This window comes from Leptodactylus fuscus, chromosome 8 (assembly GCF_031893055.1).
Source record: "Leptodactylus fuscus isolate aLepFus1 chromosome 8, aLepFus1.hap2, whole genome shotgun sequence".
Taxonomy (NCBI): domain Eukaryota; kingdom Metazoa; phylum Chordata; class Amphibia; order Anura; family Leptodactylidae; genus Leptodactylus; species Leptodactylus fuscus.
Genome location: NC_134272.1, coordinates 21,151,819 through 21,174,577, shown reverse-complemented (window position 1 = coordinate 21,174,577; position 22,759 = coordinate 21,151,819). Strand labels below are relative to the sequence as shown.

Below are 22,759 nucleotides of genomic sequence, written 5' to 3'. Positions count from 1 at the left end.
CTAAACATATACATACATGCACCCAATGTGTACAGTACAGGTACAGTACATATATCCTATGTACACACACACACACACACACACACACCTACCATAAAATACAGTCAATGTGAGCATACACATAATCACACTATGCTGTACATACTAACATATACTATACAAACACAATCCATAATATCTTTAGGAGCAGCTTTATATGTCACAGATCCACCACAAGGTATATTTCTCCAGATTTCCTTCATGAATAAAGAATTTAAGAGCTCTCCAGCAGATTGTCCTCTCATATTGTAGCCTACTGTACTGTAGAAGAGTGGAAGAATTCAGATTTTAGGAACTCTGAAGGGAAACATTTGTCTATTTTCTTAGCTCAGTTGTCTCTAATATTATATTCAGGTCTCGGTGGCGATACAGTATCATTTACATAAAGTGAAACACCGTTAAACTCAAGGTGAGAAGAACCAGAGTCCTCAGTTCCTGACCCAACATCTTGGAGATTCCATGTGAAGTTGGAGTTGAACTAATTATATTTCCCAGGTCAGTAAAGTTAAGGTCTGGGATGTAGCCTTGTATCCATCTTTGGTAGGCTGTAGTGAGGGTGTAGACTCCGGGGCGGTATGCAGCAGCACAGCCATTACCCCAACTGACAATGCCAGCCTGGTACCATACACCCTTTACTTTACACACTAGAGGTCCTCCAGAGTCTCCCTAAACAGAAGAAAAAACACAGATTTGGTGACCACTTGGACTGGTGACATGACGTGAGGTTTATCATCTTGTCTTGGAAAACTATTTACAAATATTCATGATAACAGAAGTCACCACTGGTGTTCACGGACATTGTCCATGGGATTTCTTTACTGTAGATCAAAACTTCTATCAAACTTTGTTGGAATCTACAAATGTGGTGAGAGAAGAACACTGGACACCACCAGGGAGCCCAGGAAAGGTGAGGGAAGGTGAGAATGATCGTTTACCTGGCAGGAATCTTTGCCTCCATCTTTGTATCCAGAACATATCATGTCATCTAGGATGATGGTTGTGCCGCTGCTGGTGGTGGTGCCCACATGGTAGTAGTCATCACATGTTGGCCGGTTAATGATTGGAGTCATCACCTTCTGGAGAGTCTTTGGATATGGTAAGTCCACTAGAAATACAGTGAATTAATTAAATGAAAACCCAGGGCACTGACCACAGCAACAAAAAGATTATGACATCAGACTTTAGTTAATAGATAGAAATGTCGGATCTAGTAGAATCCCTCAGAGATATGATTGACAGAACCAACATAAGGAATAACAACAATGCCTAAGATGACTATAATATGGACATTTTTGAAGTTTCTTCTTGTATCTTAGCACTTGTGTAGTTTCAGATGTAAATTAAGTTTCAGTTATGAGATTGTATGTTTCTCTTCTGTACTCTACATATGGATATACATGCTTACTCCTATAACCCAGTGAAAAGTAAAATATGTGGGAGAGTAGACTCAGCGGTAACAGCAGCAGACATAGACAAAAATCAGGTATCAACAAGTTTTATCTTGTATGGTTATTTGGTAAAACTGGCAAAAACAAACTGGCAAAAAAATAAAACAAACCCTGCTTGTCTGAGCTGCTAACTAAACACCGGTGCTCTAACTATACGTGTGGCTTGCTTCAGTCACACAGAAATTAAAAAAAACAAAACAGAGGCTGTGGTTCACACGGGTTTCTCACCAGAGGTCAGTCTGTAAGGACAGAACCCGACTCCTCCACTCACCCCCAGGAACTGCCCAGGACTGAGGGCTTGTCAGGCTTTATAGGCCTGTAATGAGGCCCAGCTCCCACCTGTGCATGAGAGCGTCTTCCTGCTGTAGGACAACAAGTGGTTAAAATCCCAGGTGAGGTTTTGCTACAGCCCGTGAGGACCTCACTCACTATACATAAGTGAGGAATCTGGGCGAGACATAGCGTCCTTCCAGGATTTTACTTGTCACAAAGCCACCCCTCACCTCCTGAGTTTATTGTGCCCCAGCCGGTTACCCAGCAGTCCATGCCACCGGGGAAGGTGACGGAGGCCGATGGCAGACAGATGGGCATGATGTACTTGGTGTAGGTGACAGGTCTGGAGAGCTTCACCAGAGCGATGTCTCCTTTGGATCCAGCACTTGTAAACGAGGGATTTACGATGATGTTACTGACACTAGAGATGAATGAATGACCATCTGCCACTGATAACTGGTATCTTCCCAAGTATACGTTGTAGTCAGGTGGATATACAGAGCTGAGAATAAGATATGATAAACTGTATATAGACTGTAATGATACAAAAAATTATATAAAGTGTACAATGTAGTAACTAGATCTATCTATCTATCTATCTATCTATCTATCTATCTATCTATCTATCTCCTATCTATCTATCTATCTATCTATCTATCTCCTATGTATCTATCTATCTATCTATCTATCTATCTCCTATCTATCTATCTATCTATCTATCTATCATCTATCTATCTATCTATCTATCTATCTCATATCTATCTATCTATCTATCTATCTAGCTAGCTAGTTCATGTATAGTAGATATATTATCATATATAACACTTACTTTTCAAAGCAGTGAGCGGCAGTCAGGACCCACTGGCTGGAGATCAAGGACCCACCACAGATATGAGAGCCCCGGTACCGCAGACTGATCTGCCAGGGCCATTCTCCATCCGCAGCGTCCGTGCCCCCTACTATCCGGTTATTGACTACTGGAGATCCGCACACAGGAGGGGAGGGAGTTGCTGGAATGAAAAAAAAAACATAATAAAAAGGCAGAACAAGAAAGGTGAAATTGTATAAATTACAAGATTCGCACACAGGTGAGGACGTGGTCGTGGTATAACTGGTCACTGGATCAACTTACAGAAATACAAAGGATAAAAAAAATCATAGTGGAGGGGTCCTGGTTGGCCATTTCTGTTATGGGGATTATTGACTACTTGTAAATGGTTTGTGATTAGGGTTGAGTCGATCTTGAGATTTCAGGATCAATTTTAAAATCTGATTTCATTTTCCAGCCGATCAAGATTTCAATCGTGATTGTGAAATTTGCTCAATAGCCGATTGGGATCCGATCTTTCCCTATCCCGATTGCTGAAGCCTATTAATGATATATACATGAACGGGGTTGAGCCGTTCTGGAGATAACTTCTGACCTCGATCCTGCTGGAAAAAATTGGGATCAGAATTCCAATCGCAATCGTGAAATTTACTCGATCGCCGATTGGAATCCGATCTTTTCCGATCCCGATCGCTCAACCCTATTTGTGATGGAAGTTGAAGAAATAACAAAAAATAGAAGGTAGAGGAAATAATCTAGAAAAAAATTAGTCTACCCATGATAGTCTTGGCATCATTTAGCATCTCCTGCTTACCTGTAGATGTAAAGTTTCCAAAAACTGTGTCACATGCAAGGGAAGGTGGAGGAATATTTACAAGGTCAGTGAAAGTCACATCTGGCACCAACATCCGGATCCATGATGTATAGGCCGGTACCAGGGTGTACACCCCAGGGCGATATGATACAGCACAGCCAAACCCCCAGCTTACAACTCCAGCTAGGTACCAGGCACCCCGTACTTTACACACTAGGGGTCCCCCAGAGTCTCCCTGGAAGACAACAATGATTCTACTGAAATCTCCAGCGATCAATATTTTCAGAACAGAACAAACAGATCAGTGAATCAGAGTCAGAGGAAATGATGAAAATAGAGAAAAATTCACTCTGATAAAACTATAAAGGTGAAACTTCACACTTTGCCGGGACTATCTGCTCATTGACTTCTTTTCTTGGTCCTGTCCAGACACTTTCCTCTATTTCCTGTAATAGGACACATGATCTGCCCATCCCATAATAATCTACACTACGAATGCTCCACATATATTATTTGTTTTAGATACTTTTTTTCCACCTCGTTCAACAAGGGGGTATGGCCTAGTGGGGTGGACCCAAATTTACCATTGTGGTTCCAACTACACACTGTCATAAATCTGGTGCATCTTTGGTGTGTATAGTTTGGGCTAAAAGTTTTCAACTTGCTAGACATGTTGGTGTAAATTTCCCGAAAAAGGGGCATGGCTTAAATGTGTCAAAATGTGCCAAAAATACACCAAAATTGTGTTGTAAAAATGTATCTCAAAATAAGCCATCTAGAATTTGGTGTAAACTTCAACTAGATAATAAAGAATGCATCAGAGTTACCATCCAGCTCCAGTCACTGTGATAAATCTGGCACATTTGTCGACTTTCTGATCTAAATTCACAGTCTATTAGACAGGGTTAGTGAATCTGCCCCATTCTAATATCTTACTTTATCTTGTGTATTAATCGTTATTACACATCAAAGAGGCCTACAGAAATCTTCAATAGAAAGTGGTGGCCTCATTTATCATGCTTGTACTTACCTGGCAGGAGTCCTTGCCTCCTTCTTTGTAACCAGAACATATCATGCCATCCAGTATGATGGGTGTGCTGCTGTTGGAGTCCACATGGTAATAGTAATCACATGTTGTTCGGTCAATGATCGGAGTCATCACCTTCTGGAGAGTCTTAGGGTACGGTAAGTTCACTAAGAAATAGAGAGAATTAAGGTCTGGGAATAATTTTTTCAACAAGGAGATGAAAGTTCAGTCAGTCGTTTTTTGCTGTGGCGTATTCACAACCTGAGGCTTCAGCCTAATACTTAAGACCTAAGACAGCCTGACACTTATACCTAGTTGACATTTTCCGTATAGGAATAATAAGGACAAGAGGTGCAGAAAAAAAATGCCAATGCACAATGCTTTTTCTCTGTGGCTCGACTTAGCGTAAAAGTGGAGTGACTGTGGGGCCACACGGTGGCTCAGTGGTTAGCACTGCAGCCTTGCTGCGCTGGAGTCCTGGTGTTCAAATCCCGCCAAGGGCAAAAAACCATCTGCAAGGAGTTTGTATGTTCTCCCCGTGTTTGCATGGATTTCCATCCCATATTCCAAAAAAAGACATACTGATAGGGAAAAATGTACATTGTGAGCCCTATGTGGGGCTCATAATCTACATTTAAAAAAAAAAAAAAAAAAAAAGGAGTGACTGTTGACAAAAAATTCAAAATGTTGCAAAATTTTTGTGCAAATAACCTTAAAAAGTTGAATATTTCTATTTTGCAACCTTGCACACCAGAATTCTACAGACTTGATAAAAAATTGAGCACTAGGGTTGAGCGATCGGGATCGGAAAAGCTTGGATCCCAATCAACGTTCAAGCAAATTTCACGATTGAGATTGGGATTGGGATTGGCTGGAAAATGATAGAAAATCGGATTTTGAAATCTCAAGATCGGCTCAACCCTAAAAGTGACTTTTCCCATACAGAAGTATTGACTAGGGTTGAGAGATAGGTGATCGAACAAAGCTGCTGTGTTTTCGCACCGCCCTCAGTAGCTCTTTTCCCATTAAAATTGTTTTTACTCCATAATAACAAAGTGGGCATATTTGGTACTGAGGGGTAATAATTCATACTATAAAATGTTTTATTCTGCACGGTGGATTCCATAAAAATAAATAAAACAAATATAAAATTTCTGTATTTTGTCATATAGTCTCCAAAAAATAAAATACATAATATGTGATGAAAAAGTCATGTGTAACTTAAAATATTACTAATAGAAACTACAGCCACCCTGAAAAATAGAAGCCCCTTCTCAATTCCATCAAGTCAAGCCATTCCTGGCTTTAACTTTAAAAACCACAGCAAAATTTGCAACAAATTCTGTGTTTCCACGACGTGGGGCCTTAGCCTAACACTGCAAGGACGTATATCTAGGTCTTTGCCGTGTTAACAGTGTACCTTCTGTAAAACATCAGTGGGTGGTTTGAAAGTAGTTAAGTAGTCTGTGTCTTTGGGGTGTAAAATTTTTAACCAGTGTAATAATTTGGCTCCTAAACTCAATAACTGCTCCTAAAGCCGCCCCTCACCTCCTGAGTTTATTGTGCCCCAGCCGGTTACCCAGCATTCCATGCCACAGGGGAGGGTGACGGAGGCCGATGGCAGACAGATGGGCATGATGTACTTGGTGTAGGTGACAGGACTGGAGAGCTTCACCAGAGCGATGTCCCCTTTGGATCCAACACCAGTATACCAGGGATGTTTGATGATGCGACTAACACTAGAGATGACGGTATGATTATCCGGCACTGATAACTGGTACGTCCCCAGGTATACGGTGTAGTCAGGTGGAGAAACAGAGCTGGGAATGATAAGATGTGATGATCATATACAATGTAATGTGACACAATATAATACAATATTCCCTTATCTATATCATGTATAATAGATGTATTATCATATATAACACTTACTATGCAAAGCAGTGAGCGGCAGTCAGGACCCACTGGCTGGAGATCAAGGACCCACCACAGATATGAGAGCCCTGGTACCGCAGACTGACCTGCCAGGGCCATTCTCCATCCGCAGCGTCTGTGCCCCCTACTATCCGGTTATTGACCAATGGAGATCCGCACACAGGTGGGGAGGGGGTCGCTGAAATTAAATAAAATCATGATAAACAGATCAAGAAAAGTGAAATTGTATAAATTACAAAACCAGAGGAATCCATTCTCTCTCTATGATCTTTGGAGCTTGAAATCAGCAAATCAGTGCAATGTACAGAATGGGTAATTGTCTCATCTCCTTCCATTACAGGGTTAATCAGGGTAAATATTGCAATAAGGATTTATTTCTATTTCTTTTTTGCTTTTTCGTTAAAGCTCAGGTAAAAAAAAAAAATTCAGTCTTCTCATAAGAAGCATCTTTTTGGGTCTTGGTATCCTAGTAGCGTCTTCTTACCTGGTGATGTAGAGTTCTCAACACCTGTGCCACAGACAAGGGAAGGTGGAGGAATATTTACAAGGTCAGTGAAGATCACATCTGGCACGTAGCTCTGGATCCATGATGTATAGGCTGTAACCAAGGTGTACACCACAGGGCGAAATGATAGAGCACAACCAACTGCCCAACTTACAACTCCAGCTTGGTACCAGGCGCCCTGTACCTTACACACTAGGGGTCCCCCGGAGTCTCCCTGGAAGACATTGATAATTCAGCTGAGTAGAATTCACAAAATATCTCCAAACCGCTGCTCTGTGATATACATATGATAGGACTCCGCACCCAGTGTATGCTATCTAGTGTCTGATATATAATGTGACTGCTTGGCTAGACTTTTAGAGTTTTTCTCTTCCTTTTTTATTCTTATTATTATAGGTTAAGTTTTATTTCTCCTGTCTGTGACAATCTCCTTATTGAGGAACTTTCCCACTATCATTATATAATCTGATAGTTGACCCAAAGGCAAAAATGAATATTTGGAAGGCTACGAACACGCTCTGATAGGAATAAGTGTGGTAGAGACGGTCAACTTGAAAATACTCATTTATTTCATTTCTATTTTATCATTCATTTTTGCCTTCCGTCTACCTACTAGATGCGGAGAAGTACAGTACGAGACGTGTCATGTAGAGGCCGGGACTCCTGGCAGCTAACGTGAGTCTGTTTTTACTGAGATAAACAAATTTATTCTGCAATTTTCTTACATCTTTAAGGTAGATTGTTTCCTTGTCATTTAAAGAGTGTCACCAGAACCCAGAATGTCACCCCAGCCCCACAGATACACTGCCTGGCCAAAAAAAAAGTTGCTAGTGTTAATATTTAGTTGGGCTACCATGAGCACGAATAACAGCACGCATCTGTCTCGGCATGGAGTCTATAATGTTCTGTAGTGTAGACTCAGGGATTTTGATCCAATTCTCGAGTATCAGGAAGCCCAGGTTACGCATTTAACAGTACAACTGTGACATGACCTCCTAGGCAACTATTATCAGAAAACCATATTCCCTTTGACGTTTGGCTTAAAGACACCAGGTCTGGGTTTTGTATATTCAGAGGTATTTCAATACATAACTCCAAGATGCCCCCCTGCTGGAATAATAAGGTTAGCACAGGTATGTTAATGGAGCTAGACATGAAACAACAAAAGGCTTTCATTACATATAAAACAATCCACATTCCTTCAGGTAAACAGACACAACTGCCACTCACCAAGGAAAAATACATAACTGGAGTATACATAGCTGGGCGTCTCTTACCCTCATACTGCCCCCTAGACAGTAATATGTTAGCTTTAGTTTCCATCCGAACTTTGCAAAAGTTTCAGGCTCAGCCTGAACCCAAAATTTTTCGGTTCATCACCAACAAAGTGCTATTATACTCTGGGCCCTCCTCAGACCCGATAGTACGGTACAATAAGAGTGGGGGAGGTGAATAAAAATAACAAACACTTCTACTCATCTTGTGTCACCTCTCCTGGACATCTTTGCAGCATCCAGCAGTACCCAATATCCTCTTCAGGCCTCCGTCTGACATCACACACCACAGGGGTTGCTGCTGAGACCCATGATTAGTCTTCAGTGGTCATGTGGGTAGCTTCAAGCTTCATTATGCTCAGCAAGCTAAATCACAGGCCTTAGCATTGACCCTGGGGCACATGACGGTAGACACAGATCGAAAGAAGCCTGTGGAGGAAACTGAGGGACTGTTGAATGCACAAGAGAAGTGATTATAACTATAGTTTTTAATCACCTCTGCTGGTTCAATTTCTACCTATTCAATTATTTCAACAAGCAGTGTCCAATATAGTTACTCATCAATTTCCACTCCTGTTGCCTCTGGCCTCCACTTCTGTCTTTTGGGCTCAGACACTGAAGAACACTGCAGTGCCCCCTGGAGGAGGAAGTGCAGGCTGGACTGGATAGGAGCAATGATTGTTGAGTAAAATTATGGACACTCCCTGTTGGAATAAACCAATAGGTAGCAGCCAATTTAAAAAAATGCCGCCTCTCAGTTTCTGCCAGAAGGTGCCGCCTAAGGCTGTTGCCTCAGGTTGCCTCATGGTAGAATGCAGAATACATGGATACATTTCCCAATGTACAATATGTCCAGTTCCAGTTCTTTCAACACTATACAATTGTGCAATGGTTTGTTTGTACTTACCTGACAGGCATCCTCGCCTCCAACTAAGTAACCAGAACAAATCATGTCATCCTGGATGATGGTTTTACTGCTGTTGTTGTTGGAGTACATATGGTAGTAGCCATCACATGTTGCTCGGTCAATGATTGGAGTCATCACCTTCTGGAGAGTCTTTGGGTATGGTAAACTGACTAGAATAACAATGGATCCAAATTAGAAGAACTACAAACCAGGAATATCTCAATAAGCAGATAATGATGTCAGAGCTCAGTCAAAGCTTACACAGCAAGAATACGACTCCATAGTAGAGAACCAAAGGCAAGGCTCGCTATAGGGGAGAATATCTCTTTATTATGGCACCTGAAAGAAAAATCCATATGCCCCTGCAATAGATTAGAATGAAAGGAGGTATTGAATGGACTCATAGACTACTGGGGGCTTATTAATTTTGGTGGAAGAAATAAGATGAAGTTAATAGTAAATTACTGGGTAAGACTGCCACTGAAAGAGACTACGGGATTTTGGTGGAAAGTAAATTTACCTTTAGTGACTAGTGCCAGGCAGCTCCAGCCAAGGCAAATACAATTATGGGATCCATCAGGCAAGTCCTAGACGCTCATGACAAGAGCATAGTTATATCTTTATACAAATTACTAGTACGGCCAAACATAGACTTTTGTGGGTGCCTGTGTACAAGAAGGACATAACTGAAGTAGAGAGAGTTCAGAGAAGGTGACCAAGACAATTAGGGGAATGGGTGGCTTGGAGGACAGAGACAGAATAACAAACTTGGGGTTATTCAGTTTTGAGGAAAGTCTATGGTAGACTATGAAGACAATGGAGCTTACTGCCATAGGATGTGCTAATGGTTGATTCATTGTGCATACTCAAAATGGACCTAGATGTCTTTCTTGAGCAAAAAAATATTACGGGTTATGGTTTTTAAATTTTTGGTGAAGAAAAGTTGATCCAGGGTCTTATACTGATTGCCATATTGGAGTCTAAAAGGATTCTTGCCCCTGACATGAAGCAATTGGCCTAAGCCTTATGGGGTTTTTTGCCTTCCTCAGAATCAACACTGTAGGGTTATAGGGTGGCCTTGATGGACCTTTGTCTTCATCCAACCTCATCTACTACATTACTTTTTTACTGACTGGACCTGCCCATGAGCAATCAAAAAAGGGAGGAGCAATGAAGTAACATATTATCAACGAATGTTTTTGTGTATGTGCCCTTATGTTCTTGATGTCCAGCCCTCCAAAGTCATCTTTTACAGCCTTCATCCACATCTGCCTTCTGTTACCACATACCTCCTTTACTCCATGTGCCAGTCAATGATGGCCGTAATAGGGCCAGTGGCAGCCACAGATTTTTGTTAAATCTTAAAGGGGCTTTCTAGGACCACGTGTAGTGTATAATTGCACATTTTCACGTACATGGCCCTGTCCCTGCCTATCTGCATAGGTTACACATGTGAGTGCTTTGCACCGATTGTCCTAATCTTCAGTGATGTGTCTGTCTCTTCAGTTCTCTGCTCTACTCTAATTTCCAGGTAGAGGAGAGGACAGTTACGTATCTGCTTGGAAGAGGGAATGAGGTGGGACTTGGGATGGAAAACAGAGTGGGGATGGATTTGGACGTTTCCTTGTACTGACTTCTGAACCAGAACAAGATGGATGGAATTCTAACAAATCCTATCCACGCATTGCAGAAAAATATGAGCAGTGAAAATGTGTCAGTTTCCAAAACCATTGCAGCATGTCAATTATACCTACAGAAATAATGGTGGTTTAAGGGGCCACATGGTGGCTCAGTGGTTAGCACTGCAGCCTTGCAGCGCTGGAGTCCTTGGTTCGAATCACGCCAAGGGCAAAAAACAATCTGCAAGGAGTTTGTATGTTCTCCCCGTGTTTGCGTGGATTTCCATCCCATACTCCAAAGACATACTGATAGGGAAAAATGTAGATTGTGAGCCCTACGTGGGCTCACAATCTACAAAAAAAAAAAGAAATAATGGTGGTTTTACCTATAGGTATAATGGAAACAGAAAGTCTGCAGAGGAAACATCTGCAGACTTTCTTGGAAATTAAAGCTGATAGGCACAGCCGACATGCTGAGATTTCCAAAACTGTGACGGTTTTGGAAATCGCAGCATGTCTATTATACCTATTGAAGTGGCAGTGGTTTTCCTATATGTATAATGGAAGCAGAAAGTCCACACAGGAAACTTCTGCTCACTTTCTGTGAAAAGCGCTGTGGGAAAAACGTCGCCGCAGCACTTTTTACTACGGCCCACTACGTGGGGCCTTAGCCTAAAGTTCACATCTGTACAATCATTGCTAAGCTCATCAACAATTCATAAGGTCAGACCTCACCTCCAAAGAATACATTTCCCCAGCCGGTTACCCAGCATTCCATGCCACACGGGAAGGTGACGGAGGCCGATGGCAGACAGATGGGCATGATGTACTTGGTGTAGGTGACAGGACTGGAGAGCTTCACCAGAGCGATGTCGCCTTTGGTTGTAACACCGGCATACATTGTGTTTACGATGATGCGACTAACATTAGAGATGACGGTATGATTATCCATCACTGATAGCTTGTATCTCCCCAAGTATACGGTGTAGTCAGGTGGAGAGACAGAACTGGGAATGAAATGATAGGATGTGATGAACATATAAAATGGAAACTGATATAACACAATAATATACAATGGGCAGATTTACTAATCCTGTCTAATATTTATATTTACAACAGTCTAAAGTGTGCAAAATATATTGCAGTGGCTGATGCTGAGTAGTACATTGCCATATCTTGTCCCACCTATTGACTCAATTACTTTGTGACAAAATTCTGTGCCAAATGTACATTTTATCAGCATTTACATTTCCCTTTCCTGGGCCCAGACCACCATGAAGACTTGTTCATAACCTGTCTGTGAAAAAAACCAGTCTGTGGGGTTCGCGTGCCCGTGGCCTTCCTTACCAATCTCCACTCCTAATGTGTTGGGCCCTATGGCAGCAGCTACCGTTGCTGCCCCGGTATTTACGCCACTGGTTGTACAGCAAAGTTTGACATACAACATCCATCTTATTGTGAATCTATGAGTATTTGTAATTATTAGATGTAAAAGGAAATGTCAATATTCAATCTTTTAATGAACCTTAAAAAAAAACGAGTAGTATTCGATCGAATATCTCCCTGCCATAGGTATGCGTTTAAGCGGGCGAACACCAAGGGGTTAAGCGCATCGAATATTCGGTGTTCGGGCCGCTTACACGCATACCTATGGCCGGGAGGTATTCGATCGAATACTACTCGCTCATCTCTACTTGCTAACGGTCCGCTTAAAAACCCATTCATTTCAATACGTTTTTAAAGCAATCCGCAGGTGTCCGTTTGCGGCGTTTCTGTCTGTCATGACATCGTTATTTTTCACGTCTGTGAAAAAAACGAACATGTGACGGAATTGACATAAACGGCCACTAACGGACAACAGATAAAAATCACATTGAAATCAATGAAATTTTTAACGAAATTGTGACGCTTCTGCTAGTGTCCATTGTTAAAATCTTCCTTCAGGCTAAGGCCCCACATCCGAAAAACGTGAATTTTCAGGGCTGAAAAAAAAGCCTCCCATTGACTTCAATGGGTGCCCCTAGTTTCCAGTTTCCTAGTTTCCACTAGTGGGGAAAAAAAGCTAGCAGAACCCAATGAAACCAATGGAAGGCTTTTATTTTAGCGCTGAAAATTCAGCACCAAATAAAGCGCCATTTTCCTTGTGAATGGACCCAAAAACAGGATTTGAAGCAACCTGTGGGAATGACAGAGGAGCTGTAAAATACTTTTAAAAAAGCGCATACTTCTGGCGCTCTATTGTATCCCGCCAGTGCCCTTTCTGTCTCATGCCATTACAGCTTCACCCAATCAGAGGCATCAGCAGTCGTGGGAGAAGGACCAGAGACGTCATTCACATACATCACCAGTTCCTTACCAGCAACCCATGAGGCTCCTGATTGGTTTCATTGGTCACAATAGTCTCAGGGCTTCAGGCAAAGCGGCACAAGTCTGAAAGGACACAGAAGTCGTACAACCGAGTGCCAAGGATGGTTGAGTATGGTTGCTCTAAGTCCTTGGCAGCCCCATTAAATTGACAGCCCCATTAAGGGATTAAAGAACGTGAACTTGTCTTTAGCCTAAAAGGGCTTTCAGGTATTTGATATTGAATGAACGGTCCTTAAAACTAGTTATCAATTGGAGGTCCAACATATCGGACTATATAGTGGATGGAGCCAGAAGCAGACAGCTCCATCTACTGTGTAGTCACAGTAGTCTGATATTGCAATACAGCTCGAATTCACTTCCATAGGAGCTAAGCTGCATCAGAAATGTCTATTACACCATAGATATAGCCATCTGCTAACAGCTCTGTCCACTGTATAGCTCTGCTGCACTGTCTCTCTATATGAGCCTCTGGACCTACTGCTCTGATATTGAAGGCCAATTCTAAGGACAGTTCATCAAAAACTCTTCAAGTGTCCTACACAAACCTCCAATTAAAATCACAAGATAATTGTCCTGCTATGGTTTTCCCATCGTGTCATGTCTGCCATGTAATAATCACTGTACTCACTATATAAAGCAATGAGCTGCGGTCATCACCCACTGGTGGGAGATCAGGGAACCTCCACATATAAAATAGCCCTGGTACCACAGGCTGACCTGCCAGGGCCATTCTCCATCCACAGCGTCTGTGCCCCCGACTATCCTGCTGGAGATTACTGGCGATCCACACACCCGGGGCAAGGAGGTTGTGTCAATGGAAGAAGGAGGAACTGTAATATCCAAAAGAAGAAACAAATCATATTAAGTGTCATGGCCTCATTATTTCTATATCTCTCCTTATATACAGTAAATGTCCAGAGTATTAAAAAGGACAGTATCAAACATGTTGTTACTATGATATTTTTGAGATATATTACTCACCAATGAAGAACATTATCAGTAGTGTAAGAAGCATTGCCTTGTGTTTGCTCCACAGCAGGGAGCTCATGGCCTTGGTGTAGAGGGAGAACCTCACTGAGACACGAAGACCTACGGACTCATAACCCATATATATATATATATATTTAGGACTCCTCCTACTTGTTCACCGAAGAAACTGACTGGACCTATTAAATTGTCAGCTAAGATACTGCACATAGTATTAGTATTAGTCCAGAAAGACGAGTTTTTAGTCAGTTTAATGCCTTAAGGCCAGAAAAGTTTGGAATGTATCTACTGCGTCATCTACAGAAAGCTTCTAAGTCATGTTCGCTACTCTTACTCTTGACGATCCTTGTTGAAATATTTTCTTTTACTTTTAAAGAATCTATCACATGATATCAATTGTTATCTCAAAAATATGAGATTGAGGCTAGGTTCACACTAGCGTTCGGCACTCCGTTCTCAGGTTTCGGTCTGTCAGGCTGAGTCCGGCCGTGAGCGCTGGTGAGCGTTTTATGCTCTCCGCGGCGAAACCGTTTTGTTTCGACTCTGTGTCCGGTTTTAAAAAAACGGTTTTGCCGCGGAGGGCATAAAATGCTCATGGGCGCTCACGGCCGGACACTTTTCAAACCCATTCAAATGAATGGGCTTGAGAGATGCCGGCAGGTTTCCCTCTCTTGCCCAGGAAACGGAAACCTGCAGAACGGACTCCCGGGCGCAGATGTGAACGAGCCCTTAGACAGATTTGTTTTGGGTGAGATTTGCTTGATTCGGGCCTCAACTTCATCTCAGTGATCCAAATAACCATTGGTTCAGTTTAGTTAAAAACCAAACACAACTTGAGATGAACCAATTCATCTCTACCCACAATGAAAGATTTAGAAATGTATTGATATACAGTGAAGGTAATAAGTATGTGACCCCTCGCTGACTTTGTAAATTTGCCCACTAACAAAGACATGAACAGTCTATAATGTTAAGGGTATGCTCATTTTAACAGTGAGAGACAGAATATCAGAAGTAAAATCCAGAAAATCACATTGTATACATTTATTTACATTGTTCTGAGAGAAATAAGTATTTGTTCCCTCTGGCAAACAAGACTTCATACTTGATGGCAAAACACTTGTTGGCGTACAAAGAAGTCAGACGTTTTTGTAGTTGATGAGGTTTGCGAATGTCAGGAGGAATTTTGGTCCATTCCTCTTTGCAGACTATCTCTAAATCATTAAGATTTTGAGGCTGTCAAAAAGGCAGAGGGAAGGAGGTTGTCACTCAAATTTTGTCTCATCTGACCACAGCACCTTCTCCGAATCACTCTCGGAATCATCCAGATTGGTCAGATGAGACAAAAATTGAGCTCTTTGGCATTAACTCAACTCGCTGTGTTTGGAGGAAGAGAATTGCTGCCTATGACCAAAGAACTCCATCCCCACTGCCAAGCATGGAGGTGGAAACATTATATTTTGGGGGTATTTCTCTGCTAAGGGCACAGAATGAATGGGAGAATGGATGGAGCCAAGTACCATAAAATCCGAGTGATAACCTCTTCACCTCAACCAGGACATTAAAAATGGATCATGGCTGGGTCTTCCAGCAGGACAATGACCCAACATATACAGCCAAGGCAACAAAGGAGCGGCTCAAGAAGAAGCACATAAAGGTCATGGGCCATTCACCAGACCTTAACCCCAAAGAAAACTTATAAAGGGAGCTGAAGCTCTGAGTTGCCAAGCGACAGCCTCAAAATCTTAGGGTGCATTCACACTACTGATACGCTGCCTGATTCTGAATGTTAAAACACGTTCAGAATCAGCGTGTATAAAGCAGTTCCATTCATTTCTATGGGAGCCGGCCTACGAGCACTCCCCATTGAAATGAATGGGCTGCTTCTTTCACTGCGAGCAGTCCCATTGAAGTGAATGGGAAGTGCCGGCGTATACGGCTAGCTCTGCTCATGCCGAGCCGTACACGCGAGTACTTCCCATTCACTTCAATGGGAGCGCTCGTAGTGAAAAAAGCAGCCCATTCATTTCAATGAGGAGCGCTCATATGCCGGCTCCCATAGAAATGAATGGAAACTGCTTTATACGCACTGATTCTGAACGTGTTTTAACATTCAGAATCAGGCAGCGTATCTGTAGTGTGAATGCACCCTTATTGATTAATAGATGATCTGCAAAGAGGAGTGGACCTCCTGACAAATGAAGATCTGGGATATAGTTTTAAATCCACCTTTGGTAGGCTGAAGTGAGTGTTTTTCTGCACCTCCCATGGCCCGTGATTACTATATTCTTAGGGTGCATTCACACGGAGTAACGTGCCGCGTGACCTGGCACGTATACGCCATATAAGATTTTGAGCACCGTATATGCTCCCATTGATTTCAATGGGAGCTTGGATCGTATACACCGCGTTATTTTGTGGCCATGATTTTGCGGCCACAAAATCACGGCCGCAAAATAACGCGGCATATACGAGATGTAGCTGCTACCCCAATAGTTACGCCCCTGTCGAGTATCTTTAGATCTTACCCTACAGGTATACATTTTTAGAAAATTGGGCATTAACAATTCTGGAATTGTTTTAACTGTATTTACAGCTAGAAATTTGTGGCACATATCTTGCAGGATTCAGAGCACCAGAGGGTGCACCATATATACAAGGGACCCCCAAAGGGGTAAGGGGTCTTGCACGTGACTTATCCTGAAGTAAAGCAATGTACATCATGACTGGGATGTTTCTCTGCTATGTGTCCATGGGAGTGACCATGGTTGTTATGAGACGAGGTAACAGAAAGAAATTCCCAACCAGAGAGAAGAATGGGTGTTTATTCTTCACACAGTTTCACCTGGTATTGTTACATGGTGACCTTTAGAGATAAGCAAACAGTGAAATATTCGAGATTCGATATTCGTTTCGAGTAGAGCCTCAATATTCGACTACTCGATCGAATATCGAATCCCATTATAGTCTATGGGAAAAAATGCTCGTTTCAGGGGAAACCACTATTTGACTAAAGGAGAGTCACCAAGTCCACGAATAGCAGGAGGAGAGTGTTTAGGAGGAGCCATTATAGTCTATGGGGACCGTGCGCTTTAACTGCACAGTGCTTGCAGTTGCGCTGATAAAAAAGTCAGCTCCCTCGTAACAGCAAGCTGCCAGCTCTCCCGACTAGCAAGGACGAGCCTGCTGCAGAACCAGCGTTGATTTGCTGCAGGCTCGTCCTTGCTAGTCAGGAGAGCTGGCAGGTTGCTGTTACGAGGGAGCTTACTTTTTCTCATAGGAATGAATAGACCAGCGTTGATTGGCCAGTGTACAGAATTCGGCCAATCAACGCTGGTTCTGCCGGAGGCTCAACTGTGAGGAGGCGGAGTCTAAGATCGGACCACAGCAGTCTCCATTGTGGTCCGATCTTAGACTCCGCCTCCTCATAGATGAGCCTCCGGCAGGACCAGTATTGATTGGCCGAATGCTGTACACTGGCCAATCAACGCTGGTCTATTCATTTCTATGAGAAAAAGTAAGCTCCCTCGTAACAGCAAGCTGCCAGCTCTCCTGACTAGGAAGGACGAGCCTGCTACACTGTATAGCCTTTGGCCAATCAACGCTGGCTCTGAATCGAATATTTACTGCAAATAGCTAGTAGTATTCGATCGAGTACAAATATTTCGAATACCGTAGTATTTGATCGAATATTACTCACTCATCTCTAGTGACCTTCCTTTGTTCTCTATAATCCTCAGTAGGGATCAGATACCATTGTGCATAGATTCTAAATTTTATTTAATTTTATATTTATATTGATATATTGTGCTTTTTGTCCTCCTCTCTTTGCTACTTGATCATTTTGTTTATTTAGCTATGCTTTAATATTAGGTAATAATTTTTATTATTATTGTGTTATTTTATAGCCCCGACATATTCCACTGCACTTGACAAATCACAGGATATATGAACAGACAATCTCAGACATTATAATGTGACAAAGAATTACGTGTCAAACAATAGTAGTGAGGATCCTGCTTGTGCGAGCTCGTAAGGGGGTATTTATCAAGCCTCTTGAACCTATTTTCTTCAGATTTTAAAGTTCTTTTTTGCTGTGTGCTGTGGTAAGCAGCCTGAAGAAGGGACCTTTTTAGTAGTCCCGAAAGCTCGCAATATGTCATCATTTTTAGTTAGCCATTAAAAAAAGGTATCAACTACTGAAGAAATATAAAAAAAAATTATATTTCAATACAATGGTGAAGCAGTGAGCTGTCTGTGAGGAAACTGGGAGGGCAACATTGGTTGTCATGAGACCAGAGAGAAGATTAGGTGTTCATTCTTCACAGTTTCTTTGCACAATTTTTGTAAGTATATTTCTTCGTTCTTCTCTGACATCTTTTGTTAATTTGTTCCATTATACTGTGGTGGCTCCAGGAAATGGATTTTGCACTGGTGGAGTAACTCGCTGAGAACTTTATCCTATAAGGGCATCTGAAGGAGGACATTACAACGTGGGGGCGATTTGGAGTACTTTATACTGTGGGGGCAACTGGATGGGGACATTAAGCTGTAAGGGCAACTGGATCGGTACTTTATGTTGTAGCCCCAACTGGAGGGGATATTAATCTGTAAGGGCAACTGGAAGGGGACATTAAATTGTGGGGATAACTTGAGGGGTAGTTTATGCTGTGGTGGCAACTGAAGGGGTAGATTAAACTGTGGGGGCGACTGGGTTATAGTTTATGCTGTGGTGGCAACTGGAGGGGTACTTTATTTTTGAGGGGGACACTAAATTGTAGGGGCAATGGGTGGGGTATTTTATACTGTGGCAGAAACTGGAGGGGGATATTAAACTGTGGGGGAAACTGGAAGAGAACATTAAAATGTGGGGCACCAGGAGAGGGACTTTATACTGTGAGGGCAACTGTGGGGGAGCATTATAATGTGGGGGCATACCATGTCAGGGCCACTGTAGAGTAGGGTTGAGCCGATCTTGACTTTTCAGGATCGATTTTCAAATCTGATTTCCGATCATTTTTCATTCGAACTCGATCTCGATCCCAATTCTGATCCCAATGCAAGTCAATGGTATTTTTTTATTAATTGGAGATCGGATTTTAAAAGCAATCCTATTCACTATACAGCATGGAATCTAGCAACTGAACGCTTTAATTGATAGAATCCACGCTGTGTAATGAATCACTAAGTAGCCAGAGGATTTTTTTTTAATCCTCTGGCTACTTAGTCCCCCCTGGTGTCCACTTACCTGCAGAGATGGCTGCTCCAGTGCCCGGTGTTCTTCTTCGCCTCGCTGGTGCTCCACACTGCTCTTCTCGACTCGCTGCCCCCGCCTCCCAGGTTAGGAGAGTGCGGGCGGGTTAGGAGAGTGCGGGCGGGTACTGGGAAGGGAGTCGTCACGTCTCCCCACCCTGTACCCGCCCACACTCTCCTAAGCCACAAACCCCGCCTTCCTAGCTCTTCAAACACTAACCAGGGAGGAGGGGGCAGCGAGGCGAGAAGAGCAGCGTGGAGCGGCAGCGAGGCGAAGAAGAACACCAGACACTGCAGACCAGCCATCTCTGGAGGTAAGTAGCTACTAGAGATGTTAGTTTAGTCTCCTATTAGAATGAATGGAGGCAGCCGGCGCGCAGGGGGTTAAGGCTGTGTGCCGGCTGCTTCCATTCATTCCTATGGAACCGCAGCGGAGCCTTCACACTGAGTATACACTCTGCTGAGAATGAGCGGAGCGTATACTCAATGTGAAGGCTAAGCAAAGCATTGTGGGAAATAGTACCGATCTCGATCCCACCTATAAAGATCGTGTTCGGAATTCCGATCGCGATCGTGAAATTTTCTCGATCGCCGATCGGAATCCGATCTTTTCCAAACACGATCGCTCAACCCTACTGTAGAGGCATCATATTTTGTGAAAGCACAAAGAGAAATTAATGGTAATAGGTGAAGTCAAAGTTGAAATACTGTGTAATTACTGTGCAAGCGGCCATTTTTCTTGTGGCCGCGGGCATGCACAGTTGGCTTTGCCCTAGGTCCGAGGCCTAGAAGTTACGAGCCACTGCCGAAGAAGACGCGGTGAAGACCTCGTTCCAGAAGAAGATGGAGGCGGCGCTCCCCAGTGCTGCGAGAGAACTTATTTACATACCGACAAAAAATGGATTTTCAAGCGAACGCTGGCGCGGAGAAGACAACGAAAGGTAGGAGAAGAATAGCTTTTCTTAAGTGTTATGAGGAAAAAATTGTGATTGAATGATAGGATCCCTTTAATTTTCTCCAGGCCTCACTGTATGTAAAACTTGTCCTGAGCATCAGTAAAGCAAAAACATCTGACACACCTTCTGGATTATTGCATATCATGAGACCTACATTCTTCATGTGTGAATCAAGCCCTACCCACTTCCCTTCTTGGATGTATTCTGTAGTTTTTGTGATCATTGTTTACTGTTCAGCAACTATTTCCAAGAGGTCTCCACATTACAAGAAGGTATCTCGAGCATCTGACCTTACAAGACGCACAGGAACAGGAAACGTGCTAGATCTGCAGAGATGAGAATTTTACTTGCACTTACTGAACTTACAAATAAAATTTACTTTCCGGAGAGGAAACAGGAGGTTAAAAAAAAGTCATGACATCATAGAGTACCAAAGGTACCAGTTAGTATAGTCATTCATTTATGACCGCACTCAGCAGCCACCTGCTTGATACCTACTATATACTGTGTCGGACATGGATCCACTAGATAAAATGAGTTTCAGGCACATCCCTAGGAAATAGACCATAGTACCCTTCAAATGCGGGTGTCTTCTGCTGGATCATTATTTTGTTATGTCAGAGGATCCCCTGGTACTCTGGTGGGGGGGGGGGCAGTCCGATACTGACTACATTTATAATATCTGCCAATATTGTGTTAGCAACTCAATGTACAATAACCCAGCCATGGTCGATAGTGTCAGAAGTTCAGACCACCAGAACTGGGAAAAAGCAGATGGCCGTATGGTGCCAACTGATCAAAGGTGAGGTCATTGGTGCAAATGATTGTAAGTTGTGGATGATGAGTCTCCGATGACTTTGATTTTGAGATCTACAGACCTTATAAAAGGTCATCAATTGAAGATCCATGAGGGTCCAACACCTGGCGTAGACGCACGCTGACCTATCATGACCACTCCGCGATCAATGCATCAGTACCCCCCAACTATGTGACTGGAGTAGACGGAGAGCTGCACACTGGAGAGTAGGGTTGAGCGATCGGAATCGGAAAAGATCGGATTCCGATCGGCGATCGAGTAAACTTCACAATCACAATCGGAATTCCGATCCCGATCTTTTCCAGTGGGCTCAACCCTAAAAGTGACTTTTCTCATAGAGAAGCATTGACTAGGGTTGAGCGATCGGGATCGGAAAAGATCGGATTCCAATCGGCGATCGAGCAAATTTCACGATCGGGATCGGCTGGAAAATGATTGGAAATCGGATTTTAAAATTGATCCTGTAATCTCAAGATCGGCTCAACCCTACTGGAGAGGACATTCTGTAAGAAGAGGTGGCGAGGGAATAAAACAGACATGCTATCTACTGCTGGATAAGATGTGGTGCCAATAATTCACCCCACTCCCCAGACATTGTCATTGAAATGATGGGGATTCAATACAGACAATATCAGGTGGAAAATTCTCTAGAGAGTGATCTACATTCATCCCCAAAGTAAGTGAACCCATAATCCAAACCCCCTCCTTCATGTCAGAGAATATTAGACTCACCTCCTTATACTTATTATGATGATGTGTGTGGCGGCTTATTGGAAATACAACTTTTCATGGGCAATTTATGTTCCTTTTGACCACATATGCAATTGAGTTTTCTATTCACCACTGAGCACATTGTAGCCTTCGTAAGAGAACTAGATGTTGCCTAATGCTGAGATTGGTAAAACGTCTTGATAACAGTTATATGTGTGGTATATCACATCTTCAGGTTTGTCACAGGTCTCCTGTCATCGTATCTGCAGTCTATTACAAGCTAGTCCATAGTTGGGTTGCAGTATGTTGTAGAGGAACTTTTCATAAGGAAGAGTTGTCTGGGATTTGTAACAACCTGTATGGCGGCAGGTGGGTGTAAATGGAAAACGAAAATGCTCACCAGTCCCTGGTGCTCCACCGTCCACTGCCGCTGCCCTTTCTGTTGTCCTCACCAGTGACCACTAAGGCTACTCATTGGTCTGAGAAGTCACATGAGCCTCACAGACTCTGGCAATGCAGAGCCAGAACTCCAATCCTTCTGTCTCTTTGTGTAACCCCAGACAGACTGGATGATGTTGAGATCAGGGCTATATATGTGGGGTCATATCATCACTTCCAGGACTCCTCCTCCATAGGGCAAAGGTCACACCAAATAGTGATGAGATTTACATTTCCAAAAGTAAACCATTAACCCCTCCATTTCTGATTCTTACTGTGTAGCCCTTTTTCTCACCTGCCTAAAACCTTTGCACAGTAAAAAAGCATTGGAAAATATAACAGACTTGTAGCAGTGAATGTGGAGGAGCCACTTGCCTCTTATGAAGAACATAGCGAGGAGCACTGACATTGGGGACGTGTCCCCCTTGCTACGCTTCATTATAGCACCCATCACCCTGATGCACATGGCGAGCCCTCCATGCCCTGCAGAGTACCTTGTAAGAGTAAGAATAGTCAGTAGGTAATGGATTCCTCACCATGGTATCTGCTATATACAGAAT

The 22,759-nt window shown here is 42.8% G+C and overlaps 1 protein-coding gene across 1 annotated transcript; it reads right to left on the bottom strand.

Moving 5' to 3' along the window:
* Positions 1 to 268: 268 nt before the first annotated feature.
* On the bottom strand, positions 269 to 14,085 carry LOC142217175 (transmembrane protease serine 9-like). Its single transcript, XM_075285365.1, has 13 exons — positions 14,019 to 14,085; positions 13,666 to 13,867; positions 11,406 to 11,677; positions 9,052 to 9,221; positions 6,850 to 7,084; positions 6,363 to 6,543; positions 5,979 to 6,250; positions 4,434 to 4,597; positions 3,404 to 3,638; positions 2,590 to 2,770; positions 1,991 to 2,262; positions 975 to 1,144; positions 269 to 705 (listed from the first exon to the last, which is right to left on the bottom strand). Exons 1-13 carry the CDS (start codon positions 14,083 to 14,085, stop codon positions 418 to 420), a joined length of 2,709 nt encoding a protein of 902 aa, XP_075141466.1. The 3' UTR covers positions 269 to 417.
* Positions 14,086 to 22,759: the final 8,674 nt, after the last annotated feature.